The sequence below is a fragment of the Astyanax mexicanus genome, chromosome 8, assembly GCF_023375975.1.
Source record: "Astyanax mexicanus isolate ESR-SI-001 chromosome 8, AstMex3_surface, whole genome shotgun sequence".
Classification (NCBI taxonomy): Eukaryota; Metazoa; Chordata; class Actinopteri; order Characiformes; family Acestrorhamphidae; genus Astyanax; species Astyanax mexicanus.
The window spans coordinates 5,612,966-5,635,242 of NC_064415.1; the positions used below are offsets into that span (position 1 = coordinate 5,612,966).

The 22,277-nt window shown below is 37.1% G+C and overlaps 1 protein-coding gene across 1 annotated transcript in view; it reads right to left on the reverse strand.

The window, feature by feature from the left end:
* ube3c (ubiquitin protein ligase E3C) overlaps positions 1 to 20,583 on the reverse strand; it is a 62,043-nt gene extending 41,460 nt beyond the window's left edge. The window contains exons 1-11 of the mRNA XM_022666681.2: positions 20,469 to 20,583; positions 16,885 to 16,990; positions 16,733 to 16,786; positions 16,571 to 16,645; positions 15,662 to 15,808; positions 13,662 to 13,777; positions 11,775 to 11,932; positions 10,829 to 10,982; positions 6,434 to 6,654; positions 5,777 to 5,928; positions 4,479 to 4,666 (exon numbers count right to left, since the gene is read on the reverse strand). Of these exons, the coding sequence (XP_022522402.2) occupies positions 4,479 to 4,666; positions 5,777 to 5,928; positions 6,434 to 6,654; positions 10,829 to 10,982; positions 11,775 to 11,932; positions 13,662 to 13,777; positions 15,662 to 15,808; positions 16,571 to 16,645; positions 16,733 to 16,786; positions 16,885 to 16,950 (1,331 nt within the window). The 5' untranslated portion in view covers positions 16,951 to 16,990; positions 20,469 to 20,583. The remainder of the gene's footprint in view (positions 1 to 4,478; positions 4,667 to 5,776; positions 5,929 to 6,433; positions 6,655 to 10,828; positions 10,983 to 11,774; positions 11,933 to 13,661; positions 13,778 to 15,661; positions 15,809 to 16,570; positions 16,646 to 16,732; positions 16,787 to 16,884; positions 16,991 to 20,468) is intronic.
* Positions 20,584 to 22,277: the final 1,694 nt, after the last annotated feature.

Sequence of the window (22,277 nt, forward strand, 5' to 3'; positions counted from 1 at the left end):
AGAAGCTCATTGAGAGAATGATGCCAAGAGTGTACAAAGCAGTAATCAGAGCAAAGGGTGGCTATTTTGAAGAAACTAGAAAATAAAACATGTTTTTAGTTATTTTAGTACATAAAACTCCATGTGTTCATTCATAGTTTTGATACTTCAGTGAGAATCTACGATTTAAATAGTCATGAAAATAAAGAAAACACACTGAAAAAGAGAAGGTGTGTCCAAACTTTTGGCCTGTATTGTATACCAGAGAGGTACAGAGAAAATCACTTGTAAAATCAATGCTACCACGGCCTGGGATTAACACAAAATCACAGTGTCCAATACCTTCAGTCCTGTGCACATAATCAGACTGATAACTGGGGATGCACAAAATATCTGACAAATATAATTATTTGGTTAAAAAAGGCCAACAAATGACTAACTGCAGTATTAACTCTAACATTATGATTCTTCTTTCAGCAGCAGAGCCTAAAATCAGTCCTAAAATTCAACTATATTAATGTAAAACAGGCATAAGATAAGGGCTTGACTCAGGTTAAGCATTAGTTTAGCATGCTAGGCTAGCAGGGACAGGGAGTTATTTAATGTATACAATAGTGAAAAAACTCATACTGTTTAGTTTCTGCAAAAAAATAATTTTGGTGCTTTACTACTGACCTCATTCAAATTTCCCAAACACAACAGCACAAACTTAATGTTGGATTTCCAGATCCCTGGTGGGAAGCCTCTTCTAAAGCTGAGGCACAAAAAAGCTGGAAAACAGTTTACTGAAGACAAGCAGATCAGGAGCATGGATTACATGAACCAGGTCCTGTAGTCTGACGAGATCAAGATAAACGTGTTTGGTTCAGATGGTGTTCAGCATTTAGTAGCATCCTGGTTCAGCCCTGACTGAACATGGATGGGACAGTGTGAGGAGTGCTCATGTCTGCTTAAGGTTAAAATACTTGAATTTCAGGACTGAAAGAGAAGGATTAGCGGATGTTTAGAAGGCTAGGCTAGCAGGCTAAGCTAGCAGGGACACTGGGCTCTTCTTTAGGTCTCGTAAATCACAGGCGGCTGCAATTTGCTCCCCTGCGCCTCTTGTAAAGCCATCTTGCCCACTCCTGCAGAAATGAATCTCTCCAGGCGAGCTAATTATTTTGTACAGATATCCGATAATGATAAAGCGCTCAGCGCAGGATTTATGGTAAAAGCGTTCCTCCTTCAGAGCTGTAAAATAAATACCAGCGCATACGGCGCGCGGAGAGCTGGGGAGGATAGCTAAAGACACATACAACCACATACACACACATTCATACACATTTACACACAATCATATCTATTTATATCCATGCCAAAATGTACAACATTAGCTCCGCACTGGCATTCTTATTCTTGAGTGTATGTGTGTGTGTGTGTGTGTGTGTGTGTGTGTGTGTGTGTGTGTGTGCAGAATGTGCAGAAATTCCACCTTAAATTAGTTTTCCTAACTAAACTCCCTAAAGTGTGTTTGAAGTGTACACTTCAATGATGTGTGGCTATTTTAAGTGTTCAAGGTGATAAATTGAAATACATGATGGGAAGTGTCCCAATTTCCCAATTTCCATCTTAAGTGTCCCTTAATTACCTTCTGTCCTATAAAACAGTGTTTTTCAGCCCTGATCCTGATATAAAAGTTGTTTAACTCATGCTGTTGACTTTAAGTTATGCGCACAATTTTCATTTCTTTTGTAAAGTGAAATATTTTATGTTTAATTAACAATTTGCACAGAGTTTCTTAATAAAATTAGCAATATAACAAAGCAGTAAAACATACTTTTACTCGTCCAGTGTTATTCAAAATGGAATAAGAAACAAGAAGTCTTTAGTGGGGTTAGTTTTCAAAGAAAATCTACTGAATTTATAGAAAATATGCTATATCATCATATACAGCTCTGGCAAAAATGAAGAGATCATTTCAGTTTCTGAATCAGTTTCTCTGATTTTGCTATTTATAGGTTTATGTTTAAGTAAAATAAACATTGTTGTTTTATTCTATAAACTACAGACAACATTTCTCCCAAATTCCAAATAGAAATATGGTCATTTAGAGCATTTATTTGCAGAAAATGAGAAATGTCTAAAATAATAAAAAAAGATGCAGAGCTTTCAGATCTCAAAAAACTCAAAGAAAAACAAGTTCATATTCATAAAGTTTTAAGAGTTCAAAAATCAATATTTGGTAGAATAACTATCTCCTCCACCAGTCTTACACACTGCTTTTGGATAACCTTATGCTGCTTTACTCCTGGTGCAAAAATTCAAGCAGTTCAGTTTGGTTTGATGGCTTGTGATCATCCGTCTTCCTCTTGATTATATTCCAGAGGTTTTTAATTTGGTAAAATAAAATAAAATCATAATTTTTCAGTAGTCTATTGTTATTTGATAGGGCTTTTCTGTCATATCACAGTTACAGAGTCCCCAAACTTTTTCTGTTCAGTATTCAAACAGCTAGAACATCAAGTACGAGAGGTACCGATGTCCCAGACACCACGTCCCTCTCCTCCAGTCCCCAACAGCTCCTTCTGAGACAGGGTACGACAGTGCGGAGGACAGGGACTAATCTGTATACAGATAAGCCTGCGCTCTATCACTCATCCCCCATCCCTCGCTCTAAACCTGGCTCTTAAACAGTCAGCACTGAGAGAGACAGAAAATAAAAGAAAGATGAAAGACCGAATAGAGCGCTCTCATTACCCTAATTGATGAGTGACAGGTCCTGAGACGGCCCACATCCTGCCCCCCGGCCGTAAAACGGCGAACAGGGAGACGGGAGCTAATTGGCTGATTGGCTGCGTCGTTAGCTTCATTAGTGCTTAGGGCATTTAGAATGCAAACGATACAGAGAGAGACAGAGAGACAGAGAAAGGTAAAAGAGAAACACAGACAGGGTTTAATGGAGGGATGGACGTTTTGATGAGCGGGTATCTGTTTTACGCCGGTGTAAAAGGAGATTCTGCTTTCTGCTGCACTACTGCCTCTGCTTTACATTGATCTGAGAGATACTCCAGCTTCTTATCATAGCATCAGTCTATCTGTCTGTGTGTGCAGAGCCCTATATTATCATTAATATCAATAATAACTAATCACAAATTAATATTATCATAAAATAAAAACATATAAAACACCTAAATACTAAAATACTGTGAAATCAATTTTCTAAGTTTAAAATTATACTTCAGGGTTCTTGCACCATTTTAAAAGTCAATTTTAATGCATTTTTTAAGACATCAATAAATATAATTCTTCTAATTTTCTCCCCAGTAATGTTAGTTAACTTTCTGCTAATGTTAGTATGTTAGCTAGCTCTCTGCTAACCTTAGTTCTATCCCTGGTAACATTAGCTAGCTCGCTTTTGCTAGCTTAAGTGAGTATCTTAGCTAGCTTGCAACTAAATTAGATGTTTACAATAGGCCACTGTGTTTTCCCACCTGCAAAAAACGCACTGTCTGAAATGTAATAAATCAAATTTACAGTAAATTTAGGACAATTTAAGACCTTAATTACTCAGATTTTAATTTAAGACTGTATTCTGGTTTCTGACTGAATATTCAGGATAATTCTAAAAAAAAAAATTAAAAACTAAACATATCAAAGACTAAACAAAACGTTTTGGTGAACTAGTCCTTTTCTGCTAAAAAATATCACTTTCCACAATGGTGCAAATTTTACAAGCTCACATGAAACCGACCAACTCTTCAACAACTAACAAACTTCTATAAAAGCTTATTTCAACATAAAATATAATCAGTGTTAACATCAAAGGGGACATATTATACCTATATTTACACAAGTTGAAATATATTTATGGACTATACAAAACATGTTCATCAAGTTCTTTACAAAAATTTGCTCTATAATACATTACACGTCCCTTCTGTGTTCAGACCTGGCACTGGAAAAATGTATGCTTTAATGTTTTTTTTGCACTAAGATTTTAATCTCATCATCTGAATTATACCATTATAATATTATACCACTCTGGACATACAAAATATAGAATATAGAATGTGCCATTTAAGGGCTCTGTCACATTTATGTAAATACATTTTTCCTGGCCATGTCTCATGTGTATACTTAGAGTTTACCACATATTAGTGTTAGTTTGGGCTAAATAGCAAGATCATGCTTAACTGCGATAGAAGCAAAAAAAAAATACATATTTGAAAGTAATTACATCTTCCTCATCTGCTGACTTGCCACAGACAGCAGGTATAGATCCCTCACTCAGACGAAGTCTGCTGGCTAATCCTGCTGTGTACTGTCTGAGATTCTCAACCCAAATTCTTTTTTATTAAAGTGTAGGTATCAAACTCAAAATAAAACTTGCTGATAGAAGAAGTTTTCCTGCTATATTCCTCTAAAAAGGGATGTAATCTGTCTCTATGTTTCAAGCATCAAAAAGTTCTCTGGTGTTGGGCCATGTATGAGAGAAAGTGTGTGTGTGTGTGTATTCTAACCTGACTTTAGGCACCATCATGCGGTGCTGCACCATGAGTGTGTGGCAGATGGACGCCATCATGGTGAAAACGTCCTCGCTGGCCGAGTCCCTCCACACCAGGGCCAGCAGAGCATTCGTCTGCTGCTTAGTGTCCAGCTTCTGTACACACAGCTCCGTAATCAACTGCACAGAGATCCTCCCCTCATCCTACAGAGAGAGAGAGAGAGAGAGAGAGAGACAGAGAGAGAGAAAGAGAGATTAGTGAAAAAAGACAAAATGTTAGGAGTGTGATGTCACCCAGACAAGGAATTGGACCCCAGTCTCCAACATGATATGGTAGCTCACTGGCAGGTAGTGGTGTTATCCACTATACAACACCAACCACTACTAGAAAGAATAGGTATGGATTTAATTCATTTTATTTATTTATTTATGTAATTGGCTGAGGAGAATTACAAAGAGCTCAGTGTTGCCAAGGTCTCCATATTCCCCATTCCCTAGTCATTTAAAATGTTTATTATCTAACTTTAGACAGCCTGTAACTGTTTACTTAGTCTTGTTAATACTTAACCTTTATTTTTTCTAATTTTAGTTTTTCTAAGTTCTTTATTGCCTTTTTATTTCTTTCCTTATTTTACTTTTTTACTTATTAATTATTTTTGTACAATTGCTTCTATTTTAAAATTACTATTACTACTATTACTATTATTTTATTTATTTATTTATTTAAATTAATTTATTAGTATTTTTATTGTGCTATGTTAGTTTTAGCCTAATTTTTCTTCTTTAAATGATTAAATGTAGTTATTATTTTCTTTTTCATGTCAATCCCAGTACTTGTAGATTCTTGGCTTTATTGAAAATGAGGGTTGCCCTCAATGTACTTCCGACTCAAAATAAAGGTTGATTGATTGATTGATTGATTTTTCAAAATTTTTGATCATGTGTTGGCTGTGCCAGAACACATAAAATCCACAGAAGCCCTATGTTGCAATTTACAGAATTTAATGGATCTAACGTAACAAACAGTACAGGACACATTCAGGGGTCTGTTTTTGGTAGACCGCAGAAGACCAACTGCATATTAGGCAGCATATTGGTGGGAATCTGCGTGAACATGAATGACTCTTGGAATGGGGTTGTATTCTTTTGCTAAAGAAGTCTGTTGCAGTTGAAAGCTATCGGCTCCCATTGCTGTGTGTGTGGTCATGTGATTGGTTCATGTTAAAAAAATGATAACATGGCACTTACTGCGTTCCTCCACTTTTATCAATGTATCCTAATATATACAGTGTGTATATATGTGTGTGTGTGTACCTGTGGAGTTGGACGGCGTACTGCATTATCGTCTTCATCCTCAGAGTCGCTGTTAATTTCCATCCGGCTGCGGCTCTCCGTCACCGGCAGCAGCGGCAGCAGACCCTGCAGAGTGCTCAGATACAGCAGCAGGCCTTCCTCTGACAGAGATCCTACACACACACACATTTATATATTATACGGAGAGATGTTTAGCACAAAATGTATATAAATCTTTGTATTATACATGAAAGAGTATTTGAATAGGAGATTTTAGAAGAAGAATCTTCCACTGCTGATGTATTTTGTCTGAGAGACAAAACACGATAAATACTGTATATCATACAATTAACTTTAAATAATGTTAATGTTATACAGTATTTTTACCATATCGTCCAGCTCTATCAGTGCATGATGACGTACATCAAAGGCAGTGGTTTTTATACTGTTTATATTGATATCGGAATTCCATCGTATTTACCAATATTAAAAAATACATTGTTGATTTATTTAGCTCTAGTCCAAGTATGTTTGGAACCCACTACTTATAAATAAATTCAGCTACTTTAGGCTCCAACAAAGGCAGGATAGAATAACAACTGCAAAAATAATATCTATAATAAATGTAATAACACCAGATCATGGTTTATCTAAACTGGAGAGGAGTTAAGAACTTACCCAGGCTGATTTCTCCCACTGACAGCACGAAGTAGAAGAGCCAGGGAGCCTGAGCCTGGGCCATAGAGGAGGAGGCTACGGTGGCCTGCAGGGACCACAGGAAGTCGTGGAAGGGGAACGATAATCTGGGGTCCGCCAGAGCCGGAACGAAGAAATGGAACACCTGCTCCGTGAAAGGAGGGGAGATGAACTGCTCGGTGAAGGCAGAGAACACAAACTGCCTGAGAGGGAAAAAAAATAAAATAAAAATAGACAAAAGAATTTTTATATAATACTTATCTTTAATAACATTATGGGCCCTATTTTAGCAAGCAATAGGCAAGCCGTCGAAAAAGCTACTTCATATCATTAATTACAAATCTCCTGATTTCACAAAGTCTCAAAAACCTACTGAAACATGAATAAAACAATATAAAACATCATTTCCTTATTAAAAGGTCTCATTTCATCGTTTTTTCATTTATTTTAAAATGTCTAGTTTTGGTCTCTAGTATGAATAAAGCCATGTAAACCATTTTTTGTGAGAAAAAAAAGTTTCTATTTAGCCCTGCTTTAGATCACTGAATAAGAGGTCTCTAAAGAAAGACAGGATTTCAGCTCTTGCTCATGAATATTCATACATGCAAATATATCTTCTCTGATTGGCTAACAGCACTGCAGCAAAGAACGCCTACCTGCCTTCCCCCACAGTCAATTTTACAGCTTCAAAACTCAAAGGACAAAATGTTTTCAGAGATACAGCCTTAGTTATAAAGATACAGCACTGAGTGCTAAGTAAAATTAACCCTTAAACTTTACTTAACAGCAGACTTTCAGCGTCTCCCCTTTCGCAGCAGAGCGAGAGAAATGTTATTAATGCGGCTCAAGCGGCTCTCACAACCACAAGTCGACCAAACCTATAGGTACCAATAGGGGTGTGACGAGATCTCGTGCCACGAGATTAAACGTGGCGATATTTCTCGTCAAGCTTTAACCTGTCTCGCGGGAAAAAAAAATAGTTTGGACTTTTTAAGCAGGATCTGGCAACACAGCAGGAGTGCAACTAGTTCTGTTTGTGGTGTATACAAACGTAGTATCAGGCTTTCATTTGGCGCCCCCTTTAGTGCAGCGCCCCTATGCGTCGCATTTTGGCTCCAGTGGAAACAATAAACAGTAACAGACTGACCAACAAGACACAAACCATATATAAATACTGTTAATAAATCCTACACGTAACTGTTTCATAGACAGCTGTACTAATCCCTTAACTGTGTACTGTATTTAATAACATGTTCTGTCTCTGTTTCACTTCAAGCATAGTCTTAATATGACTGGTTATGATTATGAATAGTTAAATTACAAGAGATTTAGGCTTAATATGACTGGTTATGGTTTGCACTTATTGTTGCACTTCGTATAAAATTAATATTTGAGAGAAACCAGTCTGTTAAATTTGCGTTTTATGATTTTGGCAAACAATCTCTAGTTTTCAAGCCATTTTTCATTTAAAAAAAAAAAATTTAAAATCTCGTCTCGTTCTCGTGAACCCAGTATCGTGTCTCGTCTTGTGATATTAGTGTCTCGTCACACCCCTAGGTACCAACCAAAACAGCTAACATTAACTAGCTGGTGTAAACAGAACTGTAAGCTCTTTAGCTGACGAGAGACAGTTTCGGCTCTGCTGCAGCCCAGTTTTAGCTCCATCTATGGGTGATCCTGAGCCGATTTTTGGCGAGGCCATGAACTCACGAGTTGATGTAGATACACAGCTTTTCCTGATCAAATCATTTTTCTAAGTATTTTCTTTTACTAGCTACTGCAGACAACGGAGGATGAGAAACAGTTTCACATTCAGCATCATATTCAACTTAGAAACTTAGACCTATAGTATTATACAAAGACCAATAAAAATGGATTTTAGCAGAGAGAGACATTTAAACATAGTTTAAACACACTCCAGCTACACACATCTGGCAGCGAGTAAGTGATTGTGTGTGTGTGTGTGTGTGTGTGAACTGGTAAACAGGGGGAAATGTGTGTGTATAAGCTCCTTCTCTCGCGCTGAAATTTCACAGTGAACAACAGAGGCGTTAAGTCACAGAGAGCGTTTAGAATACAGACCAGCCCCTGAACAAACATCACAGATCCAGTCAAAGAGCCTGCAGGACTTTTACTGCTGCCTGCTGTAAACACACTGCGCTAATTACACAACCCCCCCCCCCCCCCCCCCAACACACACACACACACACACACATTCCACCAACACCTACAGCACAGACACGCCCCTGATAGACCTGGAGAGGTTTATTTCAGAGTAGGTGTGACCAGGTGTGGGTGAAAAGACAGAGAGACAGACACACTTTTGCACACTGACTCATAACACACTCATCACTGTTACACCACTGACCCGTAATACACTGAACAGCTTTACAACATAAACATATGCAGTGTTACACCACTCACCTGTAACACACCCTCCACACACTATTACACCACTGACTCATAACACTGATACCAATAAGTAAAATCCAAAATTAACACTCAGCTGTAATACATTCAATTGGGGCTGCACGATATTGGAAAAAATTATATTGCATTGTTTTTGGCGATATACAGGGGTTGGACAATGAAACTGAAACACCTGGTTTTAGAGCACAATAATTAATTGTGGTGACGGACAGTTCTGGTGGAAACAGGAGAGTTGAGGTGCACATTGAATTCTGCGTGATTTGATTTTTTTTATGTTTTTTGGATACAATCCGGGTTAGCACCCAAACATCCCTTTCAGACAGCTTCCTCTTACAGCGTCCACAGTTAATCCTGTTGGATGTGGTTGGTCCTTCTTGGTGGTATGCTGACGTTACCCTGGATACCGTGGCTCTTGATGCATCACAAAGACTTGCTGTCTTGGTCACAGATGCTCCAGCAAGACGTGCACCAACAATTTGTCCTCTTTTGAACTCTGGTTTGTCACCTATAATGTTGTGTGCATTGCAATATTTAGAGCAGAACTGTGCTCTTACCCTGTTAATTGAACCTTCACACTCTGCTCTTACTGGTGCAATGTGCAATTAATGAAGATTGATCACCAGGCTTCTCCAATTTAGCCATGAAACCTCCCACACTAAAAAGACAAGTGTTTCAGTTTCATTGTCCAACCCGTGTATATCGCAATACTAAACAATCACTACAGTGATCCAGACCGACTAAAACCTGAGTCAGAGCTTTAGAGTCAGCCAAGCACTCAAAACACGAGGAAAACAGCAAAACAATTATTATCAAGCATTTAAATGGCCTTTTTAAAGGTAATTAAGCGTGTTTTTCTGTGTTTAAATGGCATGATTCCAGCTGTAACTGGAAATATCTGCACAAAATTGTGCAGAACTGAGGTGCACAGCTTTGGACAGACTGTCTGCGCAGTGTTCACAAGCACATGTCCAACCATGTGGAGGCCATGCGGTTACCTCATGTCTACATCCGCTCCCCCTCCCCCTTCTCAGGCAGCAGCAGACACAGAAACAGCACTGCTCACTCAGTATGCTGTGTATTTATTTCTTGTGTCAAAAACCAAACCTTTGCAACATGACGTGCTTGTTTTTTTTTTGCCTTAGGTGACGCCGCACATCCTGCGATGTGACGAGCATGCGCACATCACGATGACGATGCTTAAACACGATATCATGCAGCCCTGCAGTCAATACTGTGTAAGTGAAATATTCAGGCGACTCCTTTCTTTCTGTCTATTAAATCATTATTATCATTATCAGTATTTTATTCTTGGTTAATTGACTTTTTATTTGTTATTAACCTTCATTTGTTACTTGTGTATTCTACATTGAATTACTTTTACTTGTGTATAGATTATATTATACTTATGTGTTTTACTCCTGATTTCCAATGTGAATATATGTTTCATAAGGACCTTGTGTAGGGCCTAGTCTGGAAAGACGCCCTTTTCCACTGATTAGGGGCTTGTCTGTCAGGCCAAGGGGGGGTGGTGGTGTTCAAGCTCTCAACTCCAGTGGGGGGGCCTCAGGAAGATTATTGCATGTATGAGCGTTGCTGAATCCTTTTCAAGATATATAAGTGTCCTGTAGATAAGAGGCGACAGTGGGCTCACTCTTTTTCTGATTCTCTTTTCTTTAGCATCCTGGGCTTGGTCGTTTGTCAATTTCTACGACCACTGTTACATCACCTACCTAACATTACACCATTACACCACTGACCAATACTGCAGTCCTGTCCGACTGCACAACTGAATGGTAACACACCCCATGCTGTTACACCACTGACCCGTAACAAACAGCAAAGAATGTTACATTTTTTTCATTTAAATGTTCATCTCTAGGGTGTACAATTGATTAGTATGTGAAAGTGTATGTGTGTGTATATATGTATGCATGTGTGTGTGTTTACCTGGCACCCACAGGACAGGAGCTGTAAGTAAAGTGCAGGGGTTTGAGTAAGTGTTCCAGCAGTGTGTGTGCCAGAGGAACAGAGGGGGCGTCGCTGTATTCCAAACTCGACGGCAGTTTATGATTCACCAACACATACAGAGACCTGTAGTACCCTACAGCCGGGGAGAGAGAGAGAAAGAAACTTCATACATTTCATATAGCCACCATTAATTTGGTTTCTGTACTCAATAACGATCCCTCTGCTGGTTAGGGATGTCCCGATTAAATTTTTTTGCTCCTAATTTTGAGTCATTAAATTTGAGTATCTACATATACAAAGTCCCGATCTGATACTTTGGCAATACAGATATAAAAAAAAAAAAAACACATTCAAGCTGTCCGATAATGTTTTCGGAATAATTATTAAAACAAAAACGACTATTTTTAGCATAAAATAAGCAAATACCTAATAGCAATACAAATAAATTCAATTTAAATATTGATCTATTCTTAAATAAATAAACAAAAGCCAAAAAAATAATAATTACACAACAATTCTGTAATTAATCATAATTAAAATCATGTTTTTTTTTAATGCAAATATTTCTCTGTAAGTTTGAGATAAAGACATACAGAGAACGCAGTGTATAGTGAACTCCTGGAGAGACAATGAAAAGTTTTTGATAAATTACTAATCCGGATATTTTTATTTTTATGCATCTTGGCATCATGTTCTCCTCCACCAGTCTTACACACTGCTTTTGGATAACTTTATGCTGCTTTACTCCTGTTGCAAAAAAATGTAAAAATCAATGAAAATCATAATTTTTAAGGGCTCTCTTATGTATATGTAATATCAAACACCCTTTACAGATTAGTATTTAACAAAAAATAGTATCTTAAAAAATGATCTCAAAATAGCTCTAACCCTGAGGAGCAGCAGAGACAGGGTTGGGGTAACGTACCTTTCTGTACCATATAGTGCAAAATCTGCTCGGTGAGTGCTGTGGCTGCGCTGGAGTCCTGCAGGACAGGCAGGTAAATCTTCTCAGAGGAGAAAACCTCCAGCATCCGCATGGGAACGGCCACATTCACGCCATCGTCCTCATACAGCTGCAGCAGCCTGCAGGACACACACAGACACACACACACACACTTATTACCACTCAATAATTCAACTGTTACAACAGCAAAACAGTAGGGGTGTGACTCGCGAGATTAAAACGGACGATATTTCTCGTCAGGCTCAAACTTGTCTCGCGGGGCAAAAAAACAGTTAAGTGTGGACTTTTTAAGCGGGATCTGGCAACCCAGTAGCGATAGAGTATGGTGGAGAGCAGTGGCGCAAAAAGGGGGTATGCAGCCTATGCGACGCATAGGGGTGCTGCACTACAGGGGGCGCCAAATCCAAGCCCCAAATAAATTTGCGGAGCGCGGTGGGAAAGTAATGACAGGATGCTGACGATTTTAAAATACATCTCCCACCCCCCACCACCTGCTGAAAAAAAAAAAACACAAACCATAGGCTTAATATGACTGGTTGTGGTTTGCACTTATTGTTTTCATATAAGACCTAGAAAAGTTTTTTATATATTTTTTTATTTTTATTCTTATTTCTATTTCTTATAGAATCAATGTGCGAGAGAAACCAGTCTGTTAAGTTTGCGTTATATGATTTTGTCAAATAAAACTACAGTTTTCAATAATTTTTCATTTTTAACGTTTTCTATAAAAAATTATTTTTAAATCTCGTCTCGTTCTCGTGAACCCAATATCGTGTCTCGTCTCGTCTCGTGATATTAGTGTCTCGTCACACCCCTACAAAACAGTCATATTTTCTATTTGTTTTGCTGTTTACTATAAAAAAACTTTTTTTTACTGTAAAAAAGTTTGCAGTTTATGAGCATGCACTAACATTCTGTACTTTTAGGGTTACAGTATAGTCGTGATAGGTTACTGCTGTTTATAGAATAGAAAAAAGTTGTTTTTCTAAAGATTCTTGGTTTTTACTGAATTTTGAAACTGTTTCACAAAACAAAACTTTTAAATGCATTTTTATGCACAAGTATATTACTGTAAAATTATTAAAATATGTCACCAGTCAAAGGTTTGGACACACCTTCTCATTCAGTGTTTTCTTTATTTTTTTGTTTAATGTATTTTCTACATTGTAGATTTATATTAAAGACATGAAAACAATTAAGGGACACATATGGAATTCTGTAGTAAACAGTATAAATGTTTTATTCCTCCACAATAATCTCCTGATCTAAACCTGATAAACTGAGATGGTGATTTGAGGTGATTTAATTGGGATGAGCTGGAGCTTCACAGCGTGAAGGAAAAGCAGCAGCTATTGTTCAGCACCTCCAGGAACTCCTTCCTTCAAGACGCTAAGAAAACTATTCCAGGTGACTCTCAATCATGAAGACTCTAAGATTAAAATACCAAGAGTGCAGATCTGTCCTCAAAGATACATGTGATACTTATACAGAAGAATCTAAAATATCAAAAACATATTCTGTTTTGTTTAACACTTTTTAATTACAGAATAATTCAGCATGTGTTCCTGTAGAGCTTTAACATATTCTTTAATATTAAATTTATGGTGTAAAAAATCATAAAAAGAAAAAAACACCTTGACAAAGAAGAGATGTGTCCAAACTTATGTCTACAGGACATCACTGTATCCAATATATCAGTATATTTAACATATCAGTATATTTAACAGTATATTTAACAACATCATAAATACAGTTTCCTAGCTAGAGCATTACTGTATTATAGAACTACTCAGAGTAACGCTCTGACTCTGAACCTCAGTTCTGGTTCAGCCTGGACAGTCCAGTTACCTGCAGCAGTGTCCCAGAAGCCTCTTGATCTGGAACACACACGTGGGTCTCTCTGGTCCCGCCAGCAGCTTCACAAACTGAATGTGGTGCTTCACCACACTCTGACACAACCAGATCTGCAACAGTAAACCACAGGAGTCACCCGTGTAATAGACTGGGGTTCAATTCTCCTTCCAGCAGTATTTATTAATAATCAATAGTGTATTTTGAGGATTGAGACTCTAGCGCAGGGGTGTCCAAACTACGGCCCGCGGGCCATTTGCGGCCCGTTTCCTTTTTTGGAGCGGCCCGCAAGGTATTTTAGAAATAGAATGAAAGTTGGCCCGCTGTTAAGCAGGTTTTTTATAATGTGAGATTCAAAGTTTGAACGCTAGGTGTCAGAAACGGGCCAAAGAGTCTAAAAGCGGAGAGAGTGCGCATTTCTAGCGCAGAAAAACGGGCCAAAGAGTCTAAAAGTTTCCGTAATTAAGGAGTTTTATATTAAGAGACATCATGAAATGAAACATCAATTTGAAAAATCTTAGTTTACACAACACTGTCAAAGATAAAGATAGTGAGTCAAGTAAAATGGTGTGTAAATGAAATAATCAGGGAAAAAGTATTATTTAAAATGGTATATTTCATTATTTATTTTATTACAGAGTCTGTGGCCCGTGACTTCAAATATATTTCTCCTTCTGGCCCCCAACCAAATAAGTTTGGACACCCCTGCTCTAGCGATTCGAAACACACTAACTGGTCAAAAGAAAGGTCAACACCTGGATTAAAATAAGCAATTAAGAGCCTCCCATTGAATAATACCTTTTTATGAGTATTATAATTACTATTTAGCGCTAAGTGATGCAGGGAGTAGCTTCTCATTTGTTAAACACTCAACAACCATGTGGAAAGACTCATCCTGTGGTCATGTAAAAGATGTCCACCTGTTTCAGAAGGGTCAAACTATTGGCATTTATCAATAAAGCAGAGGAAACACCTAAGGAGACTTCTGAAGCTACTGTAATCAGGTTAAGAACTGTCCAACGTATTACTAAAAAGTGGACGAAAAGTAAAAAACATTTTTGAGGAAGGAAAAACTTGGTGAAATCTGGAAAGAAGACCTTAAGTAATGTGACTTAACTTAACTGACTTAAAAAACAAACTTAAAACATAGCTGTGAACATGTACATGAAGTAGTTATAAGACTGGGCCATTGACAGCAAGGTTGTGGATACAATACATCATCTTAAACAGCACTGGAACTATGATGTTTAATAGTGAAAGTAAGAGCTTTACCACACACACATTGCAGTGAAGAGAAATCAAGGGATTAAAGGGACTAAACAGCTGCGTAGCTTTAGGGAAAGCACTCATCATTAAGGCCAACCAGCAAAAAGAGCTTCAGATTGTTAGAAAGCATAAAGACTGAACTCTGGAGCAATGGAAGAAGATTATGTGAAGGTCTAATGAGTCCAGATTTACCCTGTTCCAGAGTAATGGAGCATTAGGGTAAGAAGAGAGGCGGCTGAAAGAAGTGATGCTCCCATCATGCCTAGTGTCTACTGTACAAGCCTGTGGGGGGCGGAGCTATGATATGGGCTTGCTGCAGTCGGTCAGGTATAGACTCAGCAACAGTATGTGCTGAAAAAATGAGGTCAACTGACTACCTGAATATACTAAATATAGACCAGGTAATTCCATCAATGGATTTTTTTCTTCCCTGATGAACACGGCCATATTCCAAGATGATAATGTCAGGATTCATGGTGCTGGAATGGTGAAAGAGTGCATTTTCACAAGTACATGGAGAGTCCACCATAGAGTCCAGGCCTTAACCTCACTAAGAATCTGTAGGATGAGCTTGAAAAGACTCCCATAATCAAAAAATGCATACCCTAATCAAAGCTTAAGGCAGTCCAACCAAATATTACAGTGTAGGACCATTTTTAGGCCAGGCAGTGCATCACATAATATACATATATTTTATATATTTTCTAGACCCTTAATTATCACACACTCACCAGTCTGTGTGTGTCCTCGCTGTGGCGGTAGAAGAAGAGCAGCTGGCGGGCGAGCAGGATGAGTGTGGTGCTGTCGGTGAGCGCCGGGCTGATGGCTGATTGGGTTTGACTCACACAGCGGTCAAAGTGGCCCCTCTGAATGGCGTGCTACCAGATCCAGAACACACACAAATAGAGAACACGAGTGAACACAAGCATATATATATATATACATATATATATATATATGTATATATATATATATATATATATATATATATATATATATATATATATATATATATATATATATATATACGTATATATATATATGTATATATATACGTATATATATATATATATATATATATATATATATGTATATATATATATGTGTATATATATATATATATATATATATATATATATATATATATATGTATATATATATATATATATAGACTCCCCCTTATACTAGTGATGCCCCAACACTGGGAGGGTGAAGACAAGCACATGCCTCCTCTGATACATGTGAAGTCAGACTCCGCCTCTTTTTGAACTGCTGCTGATGCTATAGCATTGCCGAGTAGCATCACAGCGCTCGGAGTAAAGCGCAGCGACTCGGTTCTGATACATCAGCTCACAGACGCAGCCCTGTGCTGACTGACATCACCCTAGAAGTGATGAGGGGAAAAAAGCTTCATCTACCCACCCAGAGAGAGCAAGGCCAATTGTGCTCTCTCAGGGCTCCGGCAGCTGATGGCAAGCTGCATGAACAGGATTTGAACCAGCAATCTTCTGCCTCTTTTAAGACTGCAGCTACATTGGCATACTGCTATTAACACACCCACTACTCCCATTAAATATGAGAACGGAGCTGCCATGCTTATTATTCATACCACATTATAAAATAAGGACAGTGCTACGTACCTGCCGCTTTCTCTCGTGGAACCCTCTTATGTAAGACTGGATGATTATTGCGTTTTTCAATCGTCTCCTCTCATCCTGTACAGATTAAACTACTGTTAGAAACAGAGTATGAAGAATATTGCATTGTATTGTTTACAAAAAAGACAGACAGTTATTGCAAACCTCTCGTTTTCTTCTTTCCTCTTGAGTCCGATGGAGAAGAGATGCTTTTTCTTCCTACAAAAAATAATAAATAAACAGATGGTCAAGACTATTTCAAGCCTAAGATTTCACAAATAACAAATAGGAGTCTCTTAGAAAAACTCGTCTCTCACCTTTCTACTGGCACCCCCAAGGGACACCTTAGGGGTCCGCTTGAAATCTCCCTCAAAGCTGAACATGGCTAGACTTTTCCCATTGAGCTGCAGCCTGTGAAATGACCTGGAGGAAGGAATCAAAAGCATTAAAAAAAAAAGCATTAAGAAACAAGCAGATCTACATATCACACCGTTCCATATTATATCCCATCCATGTCCCATCCATCTACAGCCTTTATCAAACCTCCAATTCCCATAATTCACGTGGCCTCACTCACAAGACAACACCTCAGGACTTATATAAGTGTGAGCATTTAAAGCTGTCAACTTAGATACTGCCATCCCAAGACATCTGGCATGTTAGTGTAAATCACAAGTAAAAATAATGGTTCAAATAGTGTGTTTAAAATATGTTTCATCTCATACCTTCAAAATTATACTTTTATATACAATTATACTACTTTCTGCTCTTTTAATTGAGTTAGAAGAGATAACAGGTGGGCAATAAAAGAAAAAGTCCAGCAAAGTTGTTGTTTTTTTTCTTTTTTAACATACCTATTAAACCTGACAGGTACCAGGTGAGTTTAAACAGATGTGCCTGGACAGGAAGATCATTAAATTGTAGATTGTAACAGTAGATTGTGATACAATATCAATAATTTCACTAGAATACAGTTTTATGGTCTTTTGACTGAATACGACTGAGATGCAGTGTCCATACAGTCAATACAATACATGTTCTGTTTTAATTGAGTTGCATTCAGATAGAGTACCCACAATTTTAGCACAACCCAGGTTATGTTCTTTTAATTGAGTTAGATTGTGATACAGTACCTATGATTTCACTCCATTAGAGTTTGTGCTCTTTCAATTGAGTTAGACTGTAGTTCCCATGCCCATCATTTCAATATACTACAGCTTCTGCATTTGTAATTGAGTCAAATTAAATTGTTTTATAATACAAATACTTTCACTATAGTGCAGTTTCTGTTTTAATTGAGTCATACTGAAACACAGTGTCAATCCTGTCAACACAAAACTACTGGCCTTTTAAATACGTTAGATTGTGAAAAAGCACCAAAAATTTAACTACAGCACAGTTTCTGTTTCTGTTTTGAGGTACAGTACCCATACTTTCACTATAGACCAGTTTCATCCCTTTCATTTGAGTTAGGTTGTACATTTTGGTACAATATCAATGCCAATAAACCAATAGTTCTTTTAACTGAGTTAGATTGAAATACAGTGTCCATACGGTCAACACAATACACTTTCTAATTTTTAATTGAGTTACATTGTGGTTAAATACCGATAATTTCCCTACAGTACAGTTTCTCCTCTTGCAGCTAAATGAGTTACATTAAGATACAATACCCATATTTTCACTATAGAATAGTTCCTGCTCTTTAATTAAGTAAGCTTGAGATACAGTACTGATTCTTTCAATATAGAACAGCTTCAGTTCTTATATTTGAGTTGGAATGTGGTATAATAGCAATCCCAATACTTTCACTATATCACAGTTTCATCTCTTATATTTGATTTACATTGTGAAACAATAGAAATCCCTTTACCAATAATTTTACTATAGCACAGTTTTAGGTCTTTTATTCAAGTCAAATACAGTCACCATACATTCACTATAGTACAGTTTCAGCTCTTTTATTTCAGTTCGATTAAGATACAATAACCATAATTTTACTATAGCAAAGTTTTGGCTATTTTAATTGAGTTAGATTGATCTGCAGTACATATACTTTCAATATAGCACAGTTTAATCTCTTTCATTTGAGTTAGATTGTGGTACAATACGAATCCCAATACCAAAACGTTCACTACAGCACAGTTTTATCTCTTTCATTTGAGTTAGATTGTGGTACAACAGCAATCCCTATACCAATACATTCACTATAGCAGTTTCAGCTATTATATTTGAGTTAACTTGAGATACAGTACTGATTCTCTGACTATAGAATAGTTTCAGCTATTTCATTTGAGTTAGATACTGGTACAATACCAATATTATCACTATAGCACAGTTTTAACTCTTATATTTGAGTTAGTTTGAGATACAGTACTAATTATTTGACTATAGAACAGTTTCAATTATATTAGATTTACCAATCCCAATACTTATAGCACAGTTTTAGCTGTTTTATTTGAGTTAGATTTATCTACAGTACATACACATATATTCCATATAGCACAGTTTCATTGTGGTACAATACAAATCCCAATACCAAAACGCTGCGGCACAGTCTTACCTCTATCATTTGAGTTAGATTGTAGTACAATAGCAATATCTATACCAATACATTCACTATAGCAGTTTTAGCTATTATATGAGTTCATTTGTGATACAGTACTGATGCTTTGACTATAAAATAGTTTCCGCTATTATATTAGAGTTAGATTGTGGTAAAATACCAATTCCAATACTTATAGCACAGTTTTAGCTGTTTTATTTGAGTTAGATTGTAGTACATCACCAGTTTCAGCTCTTTTATTTGAGTTAAATTATGGTACATTACCAATCCCAAAACCAATACTTTTGCTATAGCACAGTTTCAGCTCGTTTATTTGAGTTAAACTGAGAGACAGTAACCATGCATTCACTATGGAACATACATATGATCATCAGTCCGCCCTGATAGCATGGAGATGCTTCCAGAACATCCAGCTCAAATCTAACACAGATACAGCAGGGTATACACTACTGTAACACACGGTTTAATGTGCTGGGCTGGAGGTCATGGGGTGGAATCTGAGCTTGGATATATTTAAAGTAGTTCAGATAACTATCTTCAGAGTTTGGGTTTGAGTTACATAATAAATGTCATTGTGATCACTTGTGTTTACATCCAGGATGCTAGTTAGCTAACGCTAAGGCAGATAACCTGGGTTATCTAGCTTATTTAGCTATTATTGAAGAGCTATCCACAGCCATTCCATAACATTTTAAAACAGTAATAATAGATTATTAAATAGTGTGAGTAGATATTTAAGATTGAATCCAAACAGGCTACTTTAAAGCCTCTGGTGTGTTGTCTGAGCTAACTTAGTTAACCCAACTAAGATAACCAAAATGCTGGATATAGCTTCTGGAGCTAAAACAAGACAAATTATCTATAAAACCCAATTAGAGCCAGTTAATTAGGCAATAGCCGGGTTTACTTAATTAATTAAGTGGCAAATAAACTGGAAAGTCAAAGCCACTGTCATCCTGCTATTAGTTAACCTAGCTTAGCCTAGCTTAGCTTAAGCTAGCAGTGCTGCTAACTTTAGCCAGTCATTGTTTTGTTAGTGCTATCTGCTCTATAACAGCCTTTTCTGAAGCTTTAGCGAGTTAACACAGCATTAACAGGCTCGAATCAGCATCTCTAATACAGAATGTAACGTTTTATTAAATTGTTCGCTTTTAAACTCTGATATTTAAGCGTTTCTCCGCGTTTCTAAAGCTCTTAGCCTGCTGGCTAACCCCCTCACTCCCCGGACCTGCAGCTCAGTACTCCCTCTCTCGCTCCTGACAGCCTGATTTACAGCGTTTTTTAAACATTTCAGAGCTTCAACACGCAGAATAAAAACCTGCTTTCTTGTTTTACCTGTTTGTGAAAGAGCTCAGGCGACCCGGAGCGAAAAAACGAGAGAAAACGAAACAAAAACTCCCTCCAGTTTTTTCCTTTTAGCTCCACACAAACACAACACACGCGTAGGCCCGCCCACTCCGGCGGAACCGAGCTACGCGATTGGACGCCGGTGCAGACGCTGAAAGATGATTGGCTGCAACAGTACTAAGAAATTGACTTTATTCAGTGTTCATTTTTATTATTAATATATTGCTAAACTGTTTTATTCGAGTATATTTTGTGAAATAATCAATTAAATGACAAATAATGGGCTATTTTAATCGAGTTAGATTGTGACAAAGTGTAGATAATGTCCTTACAGTACAGTTTCTGCTTTTTGAATTGAGTTAGATTGTGATACAGTACCTCTATTTTCACTATAGTACAGTTTCTGCTTTTTTATTTGAGTTGAATTGTGATAAACGACCTACATTTTACACTATAGTACAGTTTCTGTTTTTTTATTGATTTATGCAGAGATACAATGCCAATATTTTCACTTTAGTACAGTTTATGGTTATTTAATTGACTTAGATTGGGATGCAGTACCTAAACTTTTACTATGGTTTGGTATCTGCTCTTTAACTTGATTTTGATAGTGATACAGTACCCATACTTTTAATACCTAAACTAATTAAAAGAGCAAAAACTGTACTAAAGTAGAGTAAAATTATATTATTTATACTGTTCCACACTCTAACTAAATTAAAAGAGCTGAAACTGTACAAACTGATACTGTTCTATTTTAATTGACTTAGAATGTGGTACAGTTTTGATAGTATCCAGAGTTGTCAAGTAACAAAATACACATTGTAAGTAGAAATGTTGGTTATCTATACTGAAGTAATTATTTTTCAGCAACTTTTTACTCCTACTTCTTACATTTTCACACAGTTATGTGATATTTCTACTCCTTACATCTTAAAAACAGCCTCGTTACTCCTGTTTCATTTCAGCTCGTTTTCATTCCGGCTTCTCATCTTTCAATAAAACCCCTATCCAGATAAATCTCTCCATCCAGATAGAGTGAATCTGATTGTGATTGGATGTAGAGAAGTATAAACATATACCATTTCGTATATTTCGTTGGGTATGAAATATATATTTTAATATACTGTACTACTTGTGATTGGATGTAGAGAAGTATAAACATATACCATTCCGACTCCCTATTGGTTTATACTGTGATCCATCACACCTGCACACACCCCCCAGACACACACTCCAGCAAGAGAATAGCAGATGTATGTAGTCTAGTATGAAGATGATCCGTGCAGAGACTCAAGAGAACTCCAGACAAACTCCAGTCCAACTAAACTTTATCTTTAATATATTTACATTCTACTAAAATACATTCATTTACAATCAGCATATATGCAGTTGAAACAGGGAGGAGCCTAGTGCATCCTAAATTATATAATATCATCATTAACATTTTAATAGAACATTATAGCCATTATGGCTTTTATACACTTTTTGGAATTTGGGATTGGGATTTTGGAAAATGCTCATTTTACTCAAACATAAACCTATAAATAGCAAAATCAGAGAAATTCTCTTAATTTTTTCCAGAGCTGTATATAACCATCACATTATTTTGAGGATTATAACCAGCTAAATCCATTTGTTTCTTCAGTGTATGGCTGTTTTGAGGTAATCAGGTTAATTAAATGTTGTTGGATGACTTTTGCGACCCTGTGGACGGGCCTGTAATGAATTCATTTCACCTCAGACAGCTGGTCTCATCATCCATCATGCAGACTGGAGGCTCGTCTGGGTGGCCTG